This window comes from Chiloscyllium plagiosum, unplaced genomic scaffold (assembly GCF_037043375.1).
Source record: "Chiloscyllium plagiosum isolate Xiang-an unplaced genomic scaffold, Cpla_swu_hap1 HiC_scaffold_35, whole genome shotgun sequence".
NCBI classification, from domain to species: Eukaryota; Metazoa; Chordata; class Chondrichthyes; order Orectolobiformes; family Hemiscylliidae; genus Chiloscyllium; species Chiloscyllium plagiosum.
In genome coordinates this window covers 51,334,352-51,348,155 of record NW_028270173.1, presented here as the reverse complement: position 1 = coordinate 51,348,155, position 13,804 = coordinate 51,334,352, and the positions used below count along the sequence as shown (strand labels likewise).

At 51.2% G+C, this 13,804-nt stretch overlaps 1 protein-coding gene across 2 annotated transcripts; it reads right to left on the bottom strand.

The window, feature by feature from the left end:
• Nucleotides 1-520: 520 nt before the first annotated feature.
• Nucleotides 521-13,317, bottom strand: LOC148140857 (class I histocompatibility antigen, F10 alpha chain-like). 2 transcript variants are annotated; one of them, XM_087979608.1, is made up of 6 exons: nucleotides 13,013-13,317; nucleotides 12,618-12,896; nucleotides 10,438-10,557; nucleotides 9,486-9,518; nucleotides 8,733-8,768; nucleotides 521-971 (listed from the first exon to the last, which is right to left on the bottom strand). In XM_087979608.1, the coding sequence occupies exons 1-5, from the start codon at nucleotides 13,221-13,223 to the stop codon at nucleotides 8,737-8,739; spliced, it is 675 nt and encodes a 224-aa protein (XP_087835734.1). In that variant the 5' UTR covers nucleotides 13,224-13,317; the 3' UTR covers nucleotides 521-971; nucleotides 8,733-8,736. The 2 variants fall into 2 exon arrangements, with proteins under 2 accessions (XP_087835734.1, XP_087835733.1); XM_087979607.1 differs by lacking the exons at nucleotides 521-971; nucleotides 8,733-8,768; nucleotides 9,486-9,518; nucleotides 10,438-10,557 and adding an exon at nucleotides 10,663-12,183.
• Between the last annotated feature and the right edge of the window lie 487 nt (nucleotides 13,318-13,804).

The following is a 13,804-nucleotide window of genomic DNA, read 5'->3' as shown; positions in this document are numbered from 1 at the left end:
GCCTCCACAAGGACAGTGCGATGGTCACTCTCACTGAGACTGTCATGGACATTTGTACCTGCAGCTGGCAGGTTGGAAAGATGGAATCAAGTATGTTTTTCCCTCTTGTTGGTTCCCTCACCACCTGCTGCAGACCCAGTCTAGTAGCTATGTCCTTTTGTACAAGTCTGATGTTGGTCATCAAACCCACCACACACACACACACACACACATCCTCAGGGAATATCGATGGAATGGAAGCGATGTCCAGAATCTCCATCAGGTTCTGACACAATCTCCATTCCCTCACACTTATGTGTTCCCACTCTCTGGGAATGGACTTTCCCTGATTGTGTTGACGGGTATGGAGTTATCATCTGGGAATTGGATTTTACAATAGAGGCAGATGGATATGGTCTTAACTCCCCCAGTTCACATTGAATTGAAGCTCAGCATCTGCTGGTTCCAAGAGCCACAAGCTGCTGCTGTGTAAATGAATAGAATCGTTCTTGTGAAATATAAATAAAAATATCAAAATTAATAAGTCAATAAATAACTTTTAATGATGACAAATGACACATATTGGTGATTGTAGTTAAACAATGGTGATAAGTAGTGATAGATTTTAGTATTCAACAATAACTCAGATGTATAATATTTATATATTTATTTAAGAATTCGAATTTGTAAAACTGATATTTATGTGCAGAGGTTGACATAACAGTTGAAATTTGTTAACGCCAGATGCAAAATCAATTTCTTTCAATATAAAAACTGTCTCCAAGTTCCCTCAGAATGTTGCTTCATTTCAGGTCAATCAGTGACCCACTGAAGAGAGTGAGGATGTGAAAGTGTGAGGGAGGAACCATCTGTGAAGATCCCTCTGACGGTGACACTGCTCACATTTCTGAGACGGGATGGAAACACGACTTGAGAAGGTCCCACTTGAAGAATTAGGATCCAAACCTGGGATCTGGGATCCACTGCTCAATCTGTGGAAACACATTCCCAGAAAAATTGATCTCAGTCCTGAAGGAATTGAGTGTGAACAATGAGCTGTAATTCTGTGTGTCTGCTGTGATATGAAAAGATAGACAATGATGTCCATGTTCACACTGGAACAGGAGAATCCCGTTATTCTGCAATGAAGCTCCAGGAATGTCCTGCGGTGGGGCCCAGGAAACCCACAAGGTCAGGAATGGACAGATACGAGGCAAATACTTCAGGGTCAGGAGGGGAGGGGAGTTAGTCTGACAGGGTTTAACAGTGACTGGGAGGGGGTGACAGGGTCAGGAGGGGAGGGGAATTAGTCTGACAGGGTTTAACAGTGTCTGGGAGGGTGGGACAGGGTCAGGAGGGTAGGGGAATTTGTCTGGCAGGGTTTAAGAGTGTCTGGGAGGGTGGGCCAGGGTCAGGAGGGGAGGGGAATTAGTCTGACAGGGTTTAACAGTGTCTGGGAGGATGGGACAGCGTCAGGAGGGGAGGGGAATTAGTCTGACAGGGTTTAACAGTGTCTGGGAGGGTGGGTCAGGGTCAGGAGAGGAGGGGAATTAGTCTGACAGGGTTTAACAGTGACTGGGAGGGTGGGACAGGGTCAGGAGGGGAGGGGAATTAGTCTGACAGGAATTAACAGTGACTGGGAGGGTGGGACAGGGTCAGGAGGGGAGGGGAATTAGTCTGACAGGGTTTAACAGTGTTTGGGAGGGTGGGACAGGGTCAGGAGGGGAGGGGAATTAGTCTGACAGGGTTTAACAGTGTCTGGGAGGGTGGGTCAGGGTCAGGAGAGGAGGGGAATTAGTCTGACAGGGTTTAACAGTGACTGGGAGGGTGGGACAGGGTCAGGAGGGGAGAGGAATTAGTCTGACAGGGTTTAACAGTGTCTGGGAGGGTGGGACAGGGTCAGGAGGGGAGGGGAATTAGTCTGACAGGGTTAACAGTGACTGGGAGGGTGGGACAGGGTCAGGAGGGGAGGGGAATTAATCTGACAGGGTCAACAGTGCATAGGAGGGTGGGACAGGGTCAGGAGGGGAGGGGAATTAGTCTAACAGGGTTTAACAGTGACTGGGAGGGTGGGACAGGGTCAGGAGGGGAGGGGAATTAGTCTGACAGGGTTTAACAGTGTCCGGCAGGGAGGGACAGGGTCAGGAGGGTAGGGGAATGAGTCTGACAGGGTTTAACAGTGACTGGGAGGGAGGGACAGGGTCAGGATGGGAAGGGAATTAGTCTGACAGAGTTTAACAGTGTCTGGGAGGGTGGGACAGGGTCAGGAGGGGAGGGGATTTGTATGAAAGGGTTTAACAGTGACTGGGAGGGTGGGACAGGGTCAGGAGGGGAGGGGAATTAGTCTGACAGGGTTTAACAGTGACTGGGAGGGTGGGTCAGGGTCAAGAGAGGAGGGGAATTAGTCTGACAGGGTTTAACAGTGTCTGGGAGGGTGGGTCAGGGTCAGGAGGGGAGGGGAATTAGTCTAACAGGGTTTAACAGTGACTGGGAGGGTGGGACAGGGTCAGGAGGGGAGGGGAATTAGTCTAACAGGGTTTAACAGTGACTGGGAGGGTGGGACAGGGTCAGGAGGGGAGGGGAATTAGTCTAACAGGGTTTAACAGTGACTGGGAGGGTGGGACAGGGTCAGGAGGGTAGGGGAATTAGTCTGACAGGGTTTAACAGTGTCCGGCAGGGAGGGACAGGGTCAGGAGGGTAGGGGAATTAGTCTTACAGGGTTTAACAGTGACTGGGAGGGAGGGACAGGGTCAGGATGGGAAGGGAATTAGTCTGACAGGATTTAACAGTGTCTGGGAGGGTGGGACAGGGTCAGGAGGGGAGGGGATTTGTCTGACAGGGTTTAACAGTGACTGGGAGGGTGGGTCAGGGTCAAGAGAGGTGGGGAATTAATCTGACAGGGTTTAACAGTGTCTGGGAGTGTGGGACAGGGTCAGGAGGGGAGGCGAACTAGTCTGACAGGGTTTAACAGTGTCTGGAAGAATGGGGCAGGGTCAGGAGGGGAGGGGAATTAGTCTGACAGGGTTTAACAGTGACTGGGAGGGTGGGACAGCATCAGGAGGGGAGGGGTATTAGTCTGACAGGGTTTAACAGTGACTGGAAGGGTGGGTCAGGGTCAGGAGGGGAGGGGAATTAGTCTGACAGGGTTTAACAGTGTCTGGGAGGGTGGGACAGGGTCAGGAGGGTAGGGGAATTTGTCTGGCAGGGTTTAAGAGTGTCTGGGAGGGTGGGACAGGGTCAGGAGGGTAGGGGAATTTGTCTGGCAGGGTTTAAGAGTGTCTGGGAGGGTGGGACAGGGTCAGGAGAGGAGGGGAATTAGTCTGACAGGGTATAACAGTGACTGGGAGGGTGGTTCAGGGTCAGGAGGGGAGGGGAATAAGTCTGACAGGGTTTAAGAGTGTCTGGGAGGGTGGGACAGGGTCAGGAGAGGAGGGAAATTAGTCTGACAGGGTATAACAGTGACTGGGAGGGTGGGTCAGGGTCAGGAGGGGAGGGGAATAAGTCTGACAGGGTTTAACAGTGTCTGGGAGGGTGGGACAGGGTCAGCAGGGGAGGGGAATTAGTCTGACAGGATTTAACAGTGACTGGGAGGGTGGGACAGGGTCAGGAGAGGAGGGGAATTAGTCTGACAGAGTTTAACAGTGTCTGGGAGGGTGGGTCAGGGTCAGCAGGGGAGGGGAATTAATCTGACAGAGTTTAACAGTGTCTGGGAGGGTGGGACAGGGTCAGGAGGGGAGGGGAATTAGTCTGACAGGGTTTAACAGTGTCTGGGAGGGTGGGTCAGTGTCAGGAGAGGAGGGGAATTAGTCTGACAGGGTTTAACAGTGACTGGGAGGGTGGGACAGGGTCAGGAGGGGGGGGGAATTAGTCTGACAGGATTTAACAGTGACTGGGAGGGTGGGACAGGGTCAGGAGGGGAGGGGAATTAGTCTGACAGGGTTTAACAGTGTCTGGGAGGGTGGGACAGGGTCAGGAGGGGAGGGGAATTAGTCTGACAGGGTTTAACAGTGTCTGGGAGGGTGGGTCAGGGTCAGGAGGGGAGGGGAATTAGTCTGACAGGGTTTAACAGTGACTGGGAGGGTGGGACAGGGTCAGGAGGGGAGGGAAATTAGTCTGACAGGGTTTAACAGTGTCTGGAAGAATGGGGCAGGGTCAGGAGGGGAGGGGAATTAGGCTGACAGGGTTTAACAGTGACTGCAAGGGTGGGACAGCATCAGGAGTGGAGGGGTATTAGTCTGACAGGGTTTAACAGTGTCTGGGAGGGTTGGACAGGATCAGGAGGGGAGGCGAATTAGTCTGACAGGGTTTAACAATGTCTGGGAGGGTGGGTCAGGGTCAGGAGGGGAGGGGTATTAGTCTGACAGGGTTTAACAATGTCTGGGAGGGTGGGTCAGGGTCAGGAGGGGAGGGGAATTAGTCTGACAGGGTTTAACAGTGTCTGGGAGGGTGGGACAGGGTCAGGAGGGTAGGGGAATTTGTCTGACAGGCTTTAACAGTGTCTGGGAGGGTGGGACAGGGTCAGGAGGGGAGGGGAATTAGTCTGACAGGGTATAACAGTAACTGGGAGGGTGTGTCAGGGTCAGGAGGGGAGGGGAATAAGTCTGACAGGGTTTAAGAGTGTCTGGGAGGGTGGGTCAGGGTCAGGAGAGGAGGGGAATTAGTCTGACAGGGTTTAACAGTGTCTGGGAGGGTGGGACAGGGTCAGGAGGGGAGGGGAATTAGTCTGACAGGGTTAACAGTGACTGGGAGGGTGGGACAGGGTCAGGAGGGGAGGGGAATTAGTCTAACAGGGTTTAACAGTGACTGGGAGGCTGGGACAGGGTCAGGAGGGGAGGGGAATTAGTCTGACAGGGTTTAACAGTGTCTGGGAGGGAGGGACAGGGTCAGGTGGGTAGGGGAATTCGTCTGACAGGGTTTAACAGTGACTGGGAGGGCGGGACAGGGTCAGGAGGCGAGGGAAATTAGTCTGACAGGGTTTAACAGTGACTGGGAGGGAGGGACAGGGTCAGGATGGGAAGGGAATTAGTCTGACAGGGTTTAACAGTGTCTGGGAGGGTGGGACAGGGTCAGGAGGGGAGGGGATTTGTCTGACAGGGTTTAACAGTGACTGGGAGTGTGGGACAGGGTCAGGAGGGGAGGGGAATTAGTCTGACAGTGTTTAACAGTGACTGGGAGGTTGGGACAGGGTCAGGAGGGGAGGGGAGTTAGTCTGACAGGGTTTAACAGTGTTCTGGGAGAGTGGGACAGGGTCAGGAGGGGAGGGGGATTAGTCTGACAGGGTTTAACAGTGACTGGGAGGGGGTGACAGGGTCAGGAGGGGAGGGGAATTAGTCTGACAGGGTTTAACAGTGTCTGGGAGGGTGGGACAGGGTCAGGAGGGGAGGGGAATTAGTCTGACAGGGTTTAACAGTGTCTGGGAGGGTGGGTCAGGGTCAGGAGAGGAGGGGAATTAGTCTGACAGGGTTTAACAGTGACTGGGAGGGTGGGACAGGGTCAGGAGGGGAGGCGAATTAGTCTGACAGGGTTTAACAGTGTCTGGGAGGGTGGGACAGGGTCAGGAGGGGAGGGGAATTAGTCTGACAGGGTTTAACAGCGTCTGGAAGAATGGGGCAGGGTCAGGAGGGGAGGGGAATTAGTCTGACAGGGTTTAACAGTGACTGCGAGGGTGGGACAGCATCAGGAGGGGAGGGGTATTAGTCTGACAGGGTTTAACAGTGTCTGGGAGGGTTGGACAGGATCAGGAGGGGAGGCGAATTAGTCTGACAGGGTTTAACAATGTCTGGGTGGGTGGGTCAGGGTCAGGAGGGGAGGGGAATTAGTCTGACAGGGTTTAACTGTGTCTGGGAGGGTGGGACAGGGTCAGGAGGGTAGGGGAATTTGTCTGGCAGGGTTTAAGAGAGTCTGGGAGGGTGGGACAGGGTCAGGAGGGGAGGGGAATTAGTCTGACAGGGTATAACAGTAACTGGGAGGGTGTGTCAGGGTCAGGAGGGGAGGGGAATAAGTCTGACAGGGTTTAACAGTGTCTGGGAGGGTGGGTCAGGGTCAGGAGAGGAGGGGAATTAGTCTGACAGGGTTTAACAGTGTCTGGGAGGGTGGGACAGGGTCAGGAGGGGAGGGGAATTAGTCTGACAGGCTTTACCAGTGTCTGGGATGTTGGGACAGGGTCAGGAGGGGAGGGGAATTAGTCTGACAGGGTTAACAGTGACTGGGAGGGTGGGACAGGGTCAGGAGGGGAGGGGAATTAGTCTAACAGGGTTTAACAGTGACTGGGAGGCTGGGACAGGGTCAGGAGGGGAGGGGAATTAGTCTGACAGGGTTTAACAGTGTCTGGGAGGGAGGGACAGGGTCAGGTGGGTAGGGGAATTAGTCTGACAGGGTTTAACAGTGTCTGGGAGGGTGGGACAGGGTCAGGTGGGTAGTGGAATTAGTCTGACAGGATTTAACAGTGACTGGGAGGGAGGGACAGGGTCAGGAGGCGAGGGGAATTAGTCTGACAGGGTTTAACAGTGACTGGGAGGGAGGGACAGGGTCAGGATGGGAAGGGAATTAGTCTGACAGGGTTTAACAGTGTCTGGGAGGGTGGGACAGGGTCAGGAGGGGAGGGGATTTGTCTGACAGGGTTTAACAGTGACTGGGAGTGTGGGACAGGGTCAGGAGGGGAGGGGAATTAGTCTGACAGTGTTTAACAGTGACTGGGAGGTTGGGACAGGGTCAGGAGGGGAGGGGAGTTAGTCTGACAGGGTTTAACAGTGTTCTGGGAGAGTGGGACAGGGTCAGGAGGGGAGGGGGATTAGTCTGACAGGGTTTAACAGTGACTGGGAGGGGGTGACAGGGTCAGGAGTGGAGGGGAATTAGTCTGACAGGGTTTAACAGTGTCTGGGAGGGTGGGTCAGTGTCAGGAGGGGAGGGGGATGAGTCTGACATGGTTTCACAGTGTCTGGGAGGGTGGGACAGGGTCAGCAGGGGTGGGGAATTAGTCTGACAGGATTTAACAGTGCCTGGGAGGGTGGGACAGGGTCAGGAGGGGAGGGGAATTAGTCTGACAGGGTTTAACAGTGACTGGGAGGGTGGAACAGGGTCAGGAGGGGAGGGGTATTAGTCTGACAGGGTTTAACAGTGACTGGGAGGGTTGGACAGGGTCAGGAGGGTAGGGGAATTGGTCTGGCAGGGTTTAAGAGTGTCTGGGAGGGTGGGACAGGGTCAGGAGGGGAGGGGAATTAGTCTGACAGGGTATAACAGTAACTGGGAGGGTGTGTCAGGGTCAGGAGGGGAGGGGAATAAGTCTGACAGCGTTTAACAGTGTCTGGAAGGGTGGGTCAGGGTCAGGAGAGGAGGGGAATTAGTCTGACAGGGTTTAACAGTGTCTGGGAGGGTGGGACAGGGTCAGGAGGGGAGGGGAATTAGTCTGACAGGCTTTAACAGTGTCTGGGATGGTGGGACAGGGTCAGGAGGGGAGGGGAATTAGTCTGACAGGGTTAACAGTGACTGGGAGGGTGGGACAGGGTCAGGAGGGGAGTGGAATTAGTCTAACAGGGTTTAACAGTGACTGGGAGGCTGGGACAGGGTCAGGAGGGGAGGGGAATTAGTCTGACAGGGTTTAACAGTGTCTGGGAGGGTGGGACAGGGTCAGGTGGGTAGTGGAATTAGTCTGACAGGGTTTAACAGTGACTGGGAGGGAGGGACAGGGTCAGGAGGCGAGGGGAATTAGTCTGACAGGGTTTAACAGTGTCTGGGAGGGTGGGACAGGGTCAGGTGGGTAGTGGAATTAGTCTGACAGGGTTTAACAGTGACTGGGAGGGAGGGACAGGGTCAGGATGGGAAGGGAATTAGTCTGACAGGGTTTAACAGTGTCTGGGAGGGTGGGACAGGGTCAGGAGGGGAGGGGATTTGTCTGACAGGGTTTAACAGTGACTGGGAGTGTGGGACAGGGTCAGGAGGGGAGGGGAATTAGTCTGACAGTGTTTAACAGTGACTGGGAGGTTGGGACAGGGTCAGGAGGGGAGGGGAGTTAGTCTGACAGGGTTTAACAGTGTTCTGGGAGAGTGGGACAGGGTCAGGAGGGGAGGGGGATTAGTCTGACAGGGTTTAACAGTGACTGGGAGGGGGTGACAGGGTCAGGAGTGGAGGGGAATTAGTCTGACAGGGTTTAACAGTGTCTGGGAGGGTGGGTCAGTGTCAGGAGGGGAGGGGGATTAGTCTGACATGGTTTCACAGTGTCTGGGAGGGTGGGACAGGGTCAGCAGGGGTGGGGAATTAGTCTGATAGGATTTAACAGTGCCTGGGAGGGTGGGACAGGGTCAGGAGGGGAGGGGAATTAGTCTGACAGGGTTTAACAGTGACTGGGAGGGTGGAACAGGGTCAGGAGGGGAGGGGTATTAGTCTGACAGGGTTTAACAGTGACTGGGAGGGTTGGACAGGGTCAGGAGGGTAAGGGAATTAGTCTGACAGGGTTTAACAGTGTTCTGGGACGGTGGGACAGGGTCAGGAGGGGAGGGTGATTAGTCTGACAGGGTTTAACAGTATCTGGGTGGGTGGGACAGGGTCAGGAGGGGAGGGGAATTAGTCTGACAGGGTTTAACAGTGTCTGGGAGGGTGGGACAGGGTCAGGAGGGGAGGGGAATTAGTCTGACAGGGTTGAACAGTGTCTGGGAGGGTGGAACAGGGTCAGGAGGGATGCGAAAATGCTACAAATAAATCTAGAGAATATAAATCTGAATAAATTTCAGTCAGAGAAAAGTTGACATGTCACTTACTGAATCATGAAGAAGCTGCACCAGAGATATCAGAAGCTGAGAAAATAAAAACAGAATGTGAGAAGTTATATCAAATATAAAATGAGACAGTGTGAGATATTCTCCATCACTCACTGGACCCAGGATTTAATCGCCCTCAGCACTAACTAACCAGACTCTCCGAGCACCCCCCAGTGGGAATTAAGGGTGAGTGAGTGGAGGGAGGGGCAGTGGGGGAAGAGAATGGAGGGTGACAATTCGAAGGAGAGACACTGGGGACATGGAGTAGAGAAACAGGACGATAAGAGAGTGTTGGCTGAGAAACAGCATTGTGAGGAGATGGACCCATCACCCTGAGCAACACCCTGGCAAATATAACTCTACACTCTAATAGGGGCAGCACGGTGGCTCAGTGGTTAGCACTGTTGCCTCACAGCACCAGGGACCCGGGTACAATTCCCACTTCGGATGACTTGCGAACTTTGCACATACTCCCTGTGTCTGTGTGGGTTTCCTCCGGGTGCTCCGGTTTCCTCCCACAATCCAAAGGTGTGCAGGTCAGGTGAATTGGCCATGTTACATTGCCCATAGTGTTAGGTGTGTTAGTCAGGGGTAAATATAGGGTAGGGGAATGGGTCTGGGCAGGTTACTCTTTGGAGGGTCTGTGTGGACTTGTTGGGCTGAAGGGTCTGTTTCCACACTGTAGGGAATCTACTCTACACCTCCCATTACCTTATCCATCATTCCCAACACTCTGTCCCCTCGGTCACTTACTGGGAGCTGTTGTGTAGGTCCCATTTGGTGAACCTGCAGAAACAAAATAAATGTCCATTAGGATGGGGAATAATCCATTCTCAGAGAGTGAGAACACAACAAGTGAGGGGATGGAGATTGATGTGGGGGTGTTGGTATTGGACTCGTGTGAACACAGTCAGAAATCACACACGGCCCCAAGTTACAGTCCATCAGGTTTGTTTGAAATCACAAGCTTTCTGAGCGTAGCCCCTTCCTCAGGTGAAGTGAGAGAGAAGCTCACAGACACCGAATTTATCAGCAGGGAGATCAATGGGCAGAGAGATCAAAAGATCATCCAAATGGGGTGAGTGGAGTCTCTGCAGGTGATCACAAATGTCAGATGGTGGGAGGAAAGTGCCAACAGCTGGATAACAAGAGAAGGGATGATCCAGAATCCCATTAAATGGGGCAGAGAGATCATTCCAAAACATTAAAAATACGGTGGGACTGGAGACAAACCAAATGCCTGGAATAACATGATCGGTATCAGAGTCACACGCCCAGGGTCAAACCAAAGTAATAAGTCATCCAAAACTGTACAAACTCATTAAGGGAGAGAGATCTTCAAAATTTATCAAGGTGATGGTGCCCAAACAAGGCAGGAAGGAAGGTTCTTTAGGGATTGTGTCAGAAATCCTCATTCCCACACTCCCGTCCATCCTTACACTTTATGGAGATGCAGAAAATCCCTTCCATTCCATTAATATTCAGTCAGTGAGGATCTGATTAGGTGCAGTGGGTTTAATGATAAATATTAGACCTGGTCCAAAGGAAGATCAGACAGGGAACGAGACGTGTTTATACGTGTGTATCTGTGTGTGGGAATTCAATCAGTTCCATTCCCCACAGTGCCCTGTACTCCCAGTACTGGAGATCCCCCCACACTCACTCTGTCCCCTCAGTTCTACATTCCCCTCTCTCTGATTCTTACCTCTCCGTGACCATTTCCAGATGATTATTCCGACTATCCCGACAATAACAGCCAATAGAATGACCATTGATGCAATGAGACTTCCAAGTTGGGAATGCAGCCAATTGCTTTTCAGATTTTCTGAAACACATTGGAAATATATCAGGATTCTCTCTGTTCCTGGATTTATTTCTAGCTCTGTGTTGATTGGGAACAATTATAACTGCTCCGAGCTGTTGGGAATTGTTGGGATTGGCTGAAATGCAGGTTTGACCCTCTCCCGATTTCACTCTCCAGTGAAGTCACCAAGGATCCCATTGATAGGGGTATAAACATCGTGTTGTACCTGTCCTGGGGGTTACCTCCCCAGACAGTTCAGTTCCCATTCTCCCCAGTATCTCTGTGTCCTGTCCTTACTAGTGCTGGTGGGGTAGATCGGCCTTGGGTGAGGTGAAGGAGTGAGTGAATGGTTGGAGGGGTGTAGTTAGGTACCCAGAAAGGCACTTCCTCAGTGGTTGGGCAAGGGGCAGTTTGGGAACTCACTGGTGAGTGTTGGGGATGTTGAGTACCAATGGAATGGGGTTTGGGTGCCACAGTGGGCTGGTGAGGGGGCCTTGTTAGGGATCCAGTTGTGGAGTTCTGTGTTGTGTCCCAGTTATCTGTCCAGGGTGATGCACTGCGAGTCTGACAGACGTCTGGAGGCGGTGAGCTGGTGTTGGTGCTGGGGAGAGGTCAAGTGTTGGTTGCAGAATGTCAGGTTATGTATTTTGAGGGGATGGAGTCAAAGAGTTAAAGAGTCACACAACAAGTGTGTATGTTCAGTCCAACTTGCCCACGCTGACCAGATATCCTTGTCAGTGTGTGAATGGTGGGATCAGCAGTACGTTTGGAGATGGTCGGCTTTCCAGCTCTCTGGTGTTAGGGACCAAACCAGGCCCCCTCAAAATATTTGAAGAAGTCTAGATCTGAACTGTTTCTTATTTTAAAGCTGAATGGGAAATGCAGTGTTCCAGATACAACGCAGGTGGTCAAATAACTCGACGTTAAGCAAAACATAATTTATTTAAACGCTGTCATTAAAATACAAACAAAAGAAAAAGAAATTTAGAATAACTTACAATTGAAAAATGCAACCGAATACGGTACCTATTACTAATTAACTGCAGCAATATTGTAACGTCCTATAAACATCTTGGAAAAAAGGTAATTTCAGACAAAGATTCTTACATGCAGTTCTCCAATCCAGGAGGAAATAATATCAAGAAATAAATGTAGAAAGTAGTAGCCAGGTGACACTCACTGAAGCTGCCAACTCTTTTGAGACCCCAAAGGCTTCTGTGGTAACTGAAAAAAACCAAACTGCGAAATCTGGATCTGTGAGAGCTGGCCACGCCCATTCAGACTGCTTCTATTGTTCCAACTTAAAAAACCCCAAGGCCTCACAACTGGCTTACCTCAGTCATCATCAGCGGCAGGTTTGTTGCCTCTGCCTTACAACCTCCCTTCAAAACAAAAACTAGGACACCAACAACCTTTTAAAGTGGCAGCATCATCACACTAGGAGTTAAAGAAGCTTCCAATCCCTAACCTCAGACCCTGAGATCTTTCCAGAGGGTTCCAGATGCGAGGTAATTGTCCATCGGAAGTTGAAACTTCCCAGACAAATCCCATGAGTGAGTCAGGAATTCTGAGGGGTCCAGTCCCTCCTCTCTCAGTCTCTGACTGTCTGGCTGCTGGACAATCTGGGCCCATGTCTGGTGCTGAAGCCTGGAATACAAGAGAATCTTCTTGTAATTCTAGTGAGATTATTCCAGAGGGAAATCAACCAATACTTCACCAATAACAGGGTTGTGGGAATCTGGAATCCCCAAAAGGCTCTGGAAGCTTGGGATTCAGAGGCCCTTTCATACTTAGAATTGAAATCTTTAACTCAGTGAGACCAACATGACATATCAACACAGAGAACAAGGTGGGTAGTTGCAAACAAGGAAGTGAAAAAGTGTCCTCTAAATGGTTCCATCTGTCACATGTACACACACACACACACACAGATACACACACACACAGACACACACACACACACACACACAGACACACACACACACAGACACACACACACAGACACACACACACACACACACACACAGACACAGACACACAGACACAGAACACACACACACACACACACACCAGTCCCTTACCCCACTGATAGAGCTGGGCCTCTGCCAGGCTGCTGTGTTCAATGTGACAGGAGTATTGATCCTCATCCCCAGCATTGATCTCAATCTCTTTCTGGATCTGATGGGTCCCATCGTGGTTCGGTCGAACCCCCGAGGATTGGGTCTCAGACATGACCTCTCCATTCCTTAGCCAGGTCATCTCGATGTCTACAGGATAAAACCCAGTGACCAGGCAGGAGAGAGTGAGCGGCTTGTCCTGACCATTGGGCTCCCTCCTGGAGATGAACACTTCAGGCTGAACTGTGATGGGAAAGGGTGAAACCACAAACAATAGACAGACACTGAATGGAATGGGAGAGCGGTTTCACAGATCAGTGAGGTTAGATCGGAACATGGAACAAAACTGAAATACATACCTTTCCTTGTGAAATATTCCTTTCCAGCTTTCAGGTATGTGTTCAAATTTTCAATGTATGCATCTTCCAGGTGTCTTTTCCAGTAGTTGTTCCAGGAATCATCAGAATCCCATTTCTCTTTAGTCATCACTGCAATGGGATTGGATGTGATCCATCTCATTCTGTCTGGGTCTAAACTGATAAAGTCTTCTCCATCAAATCCAAATCTCATCGATGTCTTAATGCTGCCATCATCACTGACCTCAACAGTAGTTATCCGTTGAAAAATGTGAACTCCTGTCAGTGATCAAACAGTCATAGATAATTAATAATTAATAACCAGAGGAACAATCTGATCAAAGGGGAAGGGGGATCCTGTATCAGGCCCAGGGAGAGGGGGGTTACACACGGTGCTAATCCCCAGGGCCCCAGACTCGGGCAGCACTGACCCTTTCTCCAGTGGTTGCCTCACCCCTCAACCTGGAGCAGATAGGGAATGGGCTCTCCGATCTGGGTCAGAATTCCAGCGCTCACATTCCCACTGTCCTGGAACGACAGGCCCAGTCCTTCTGGTCATTTGTTTCAATCACAGGCTGCATTCTGGGGGATGTAGTCCATGTCTGTCTGTGACCACTCTGTCAGCCTCCCACAGGCTCTGGCCCACGATCGGACTCTGTGTGTTATTTACAAGGACCCTCTCCCTGCGTGGGACTCTTCCCCTGAGCCTGGCGGAATGGAGATGAAGGTAACTCTCTTTAAGTTACTCACTACCTGTGTCCACTGCTTTCTGTCAGTTTTATAAATGATTTGGAT

Excerpts from the sequence above, each read along its gene's own strand:
- LOC148140857 (XM_087979608.1), bottom strand. The coding sequence starts at position 13,223 with ATGAGATTTGGATTTGATGGAGAAGACTTTATCAGTTTAGACCCAGAC. Across the intron at positions 12,897-13,012 it reads GGAATATTTCACAAGGAAAG|TTCAGCCTGAAGTGTTCATC; the intron begins GTATGTATTTCA and ends TTCCCATCACAG. Across the intron at positions 9,519-10,437 it reads CTGGAAATGGTCACGGAGAG|GTTCACCAAATGGGACCTAC; the intron begins GTAAGAATCAGA and ends TTGTTTCTGCAG.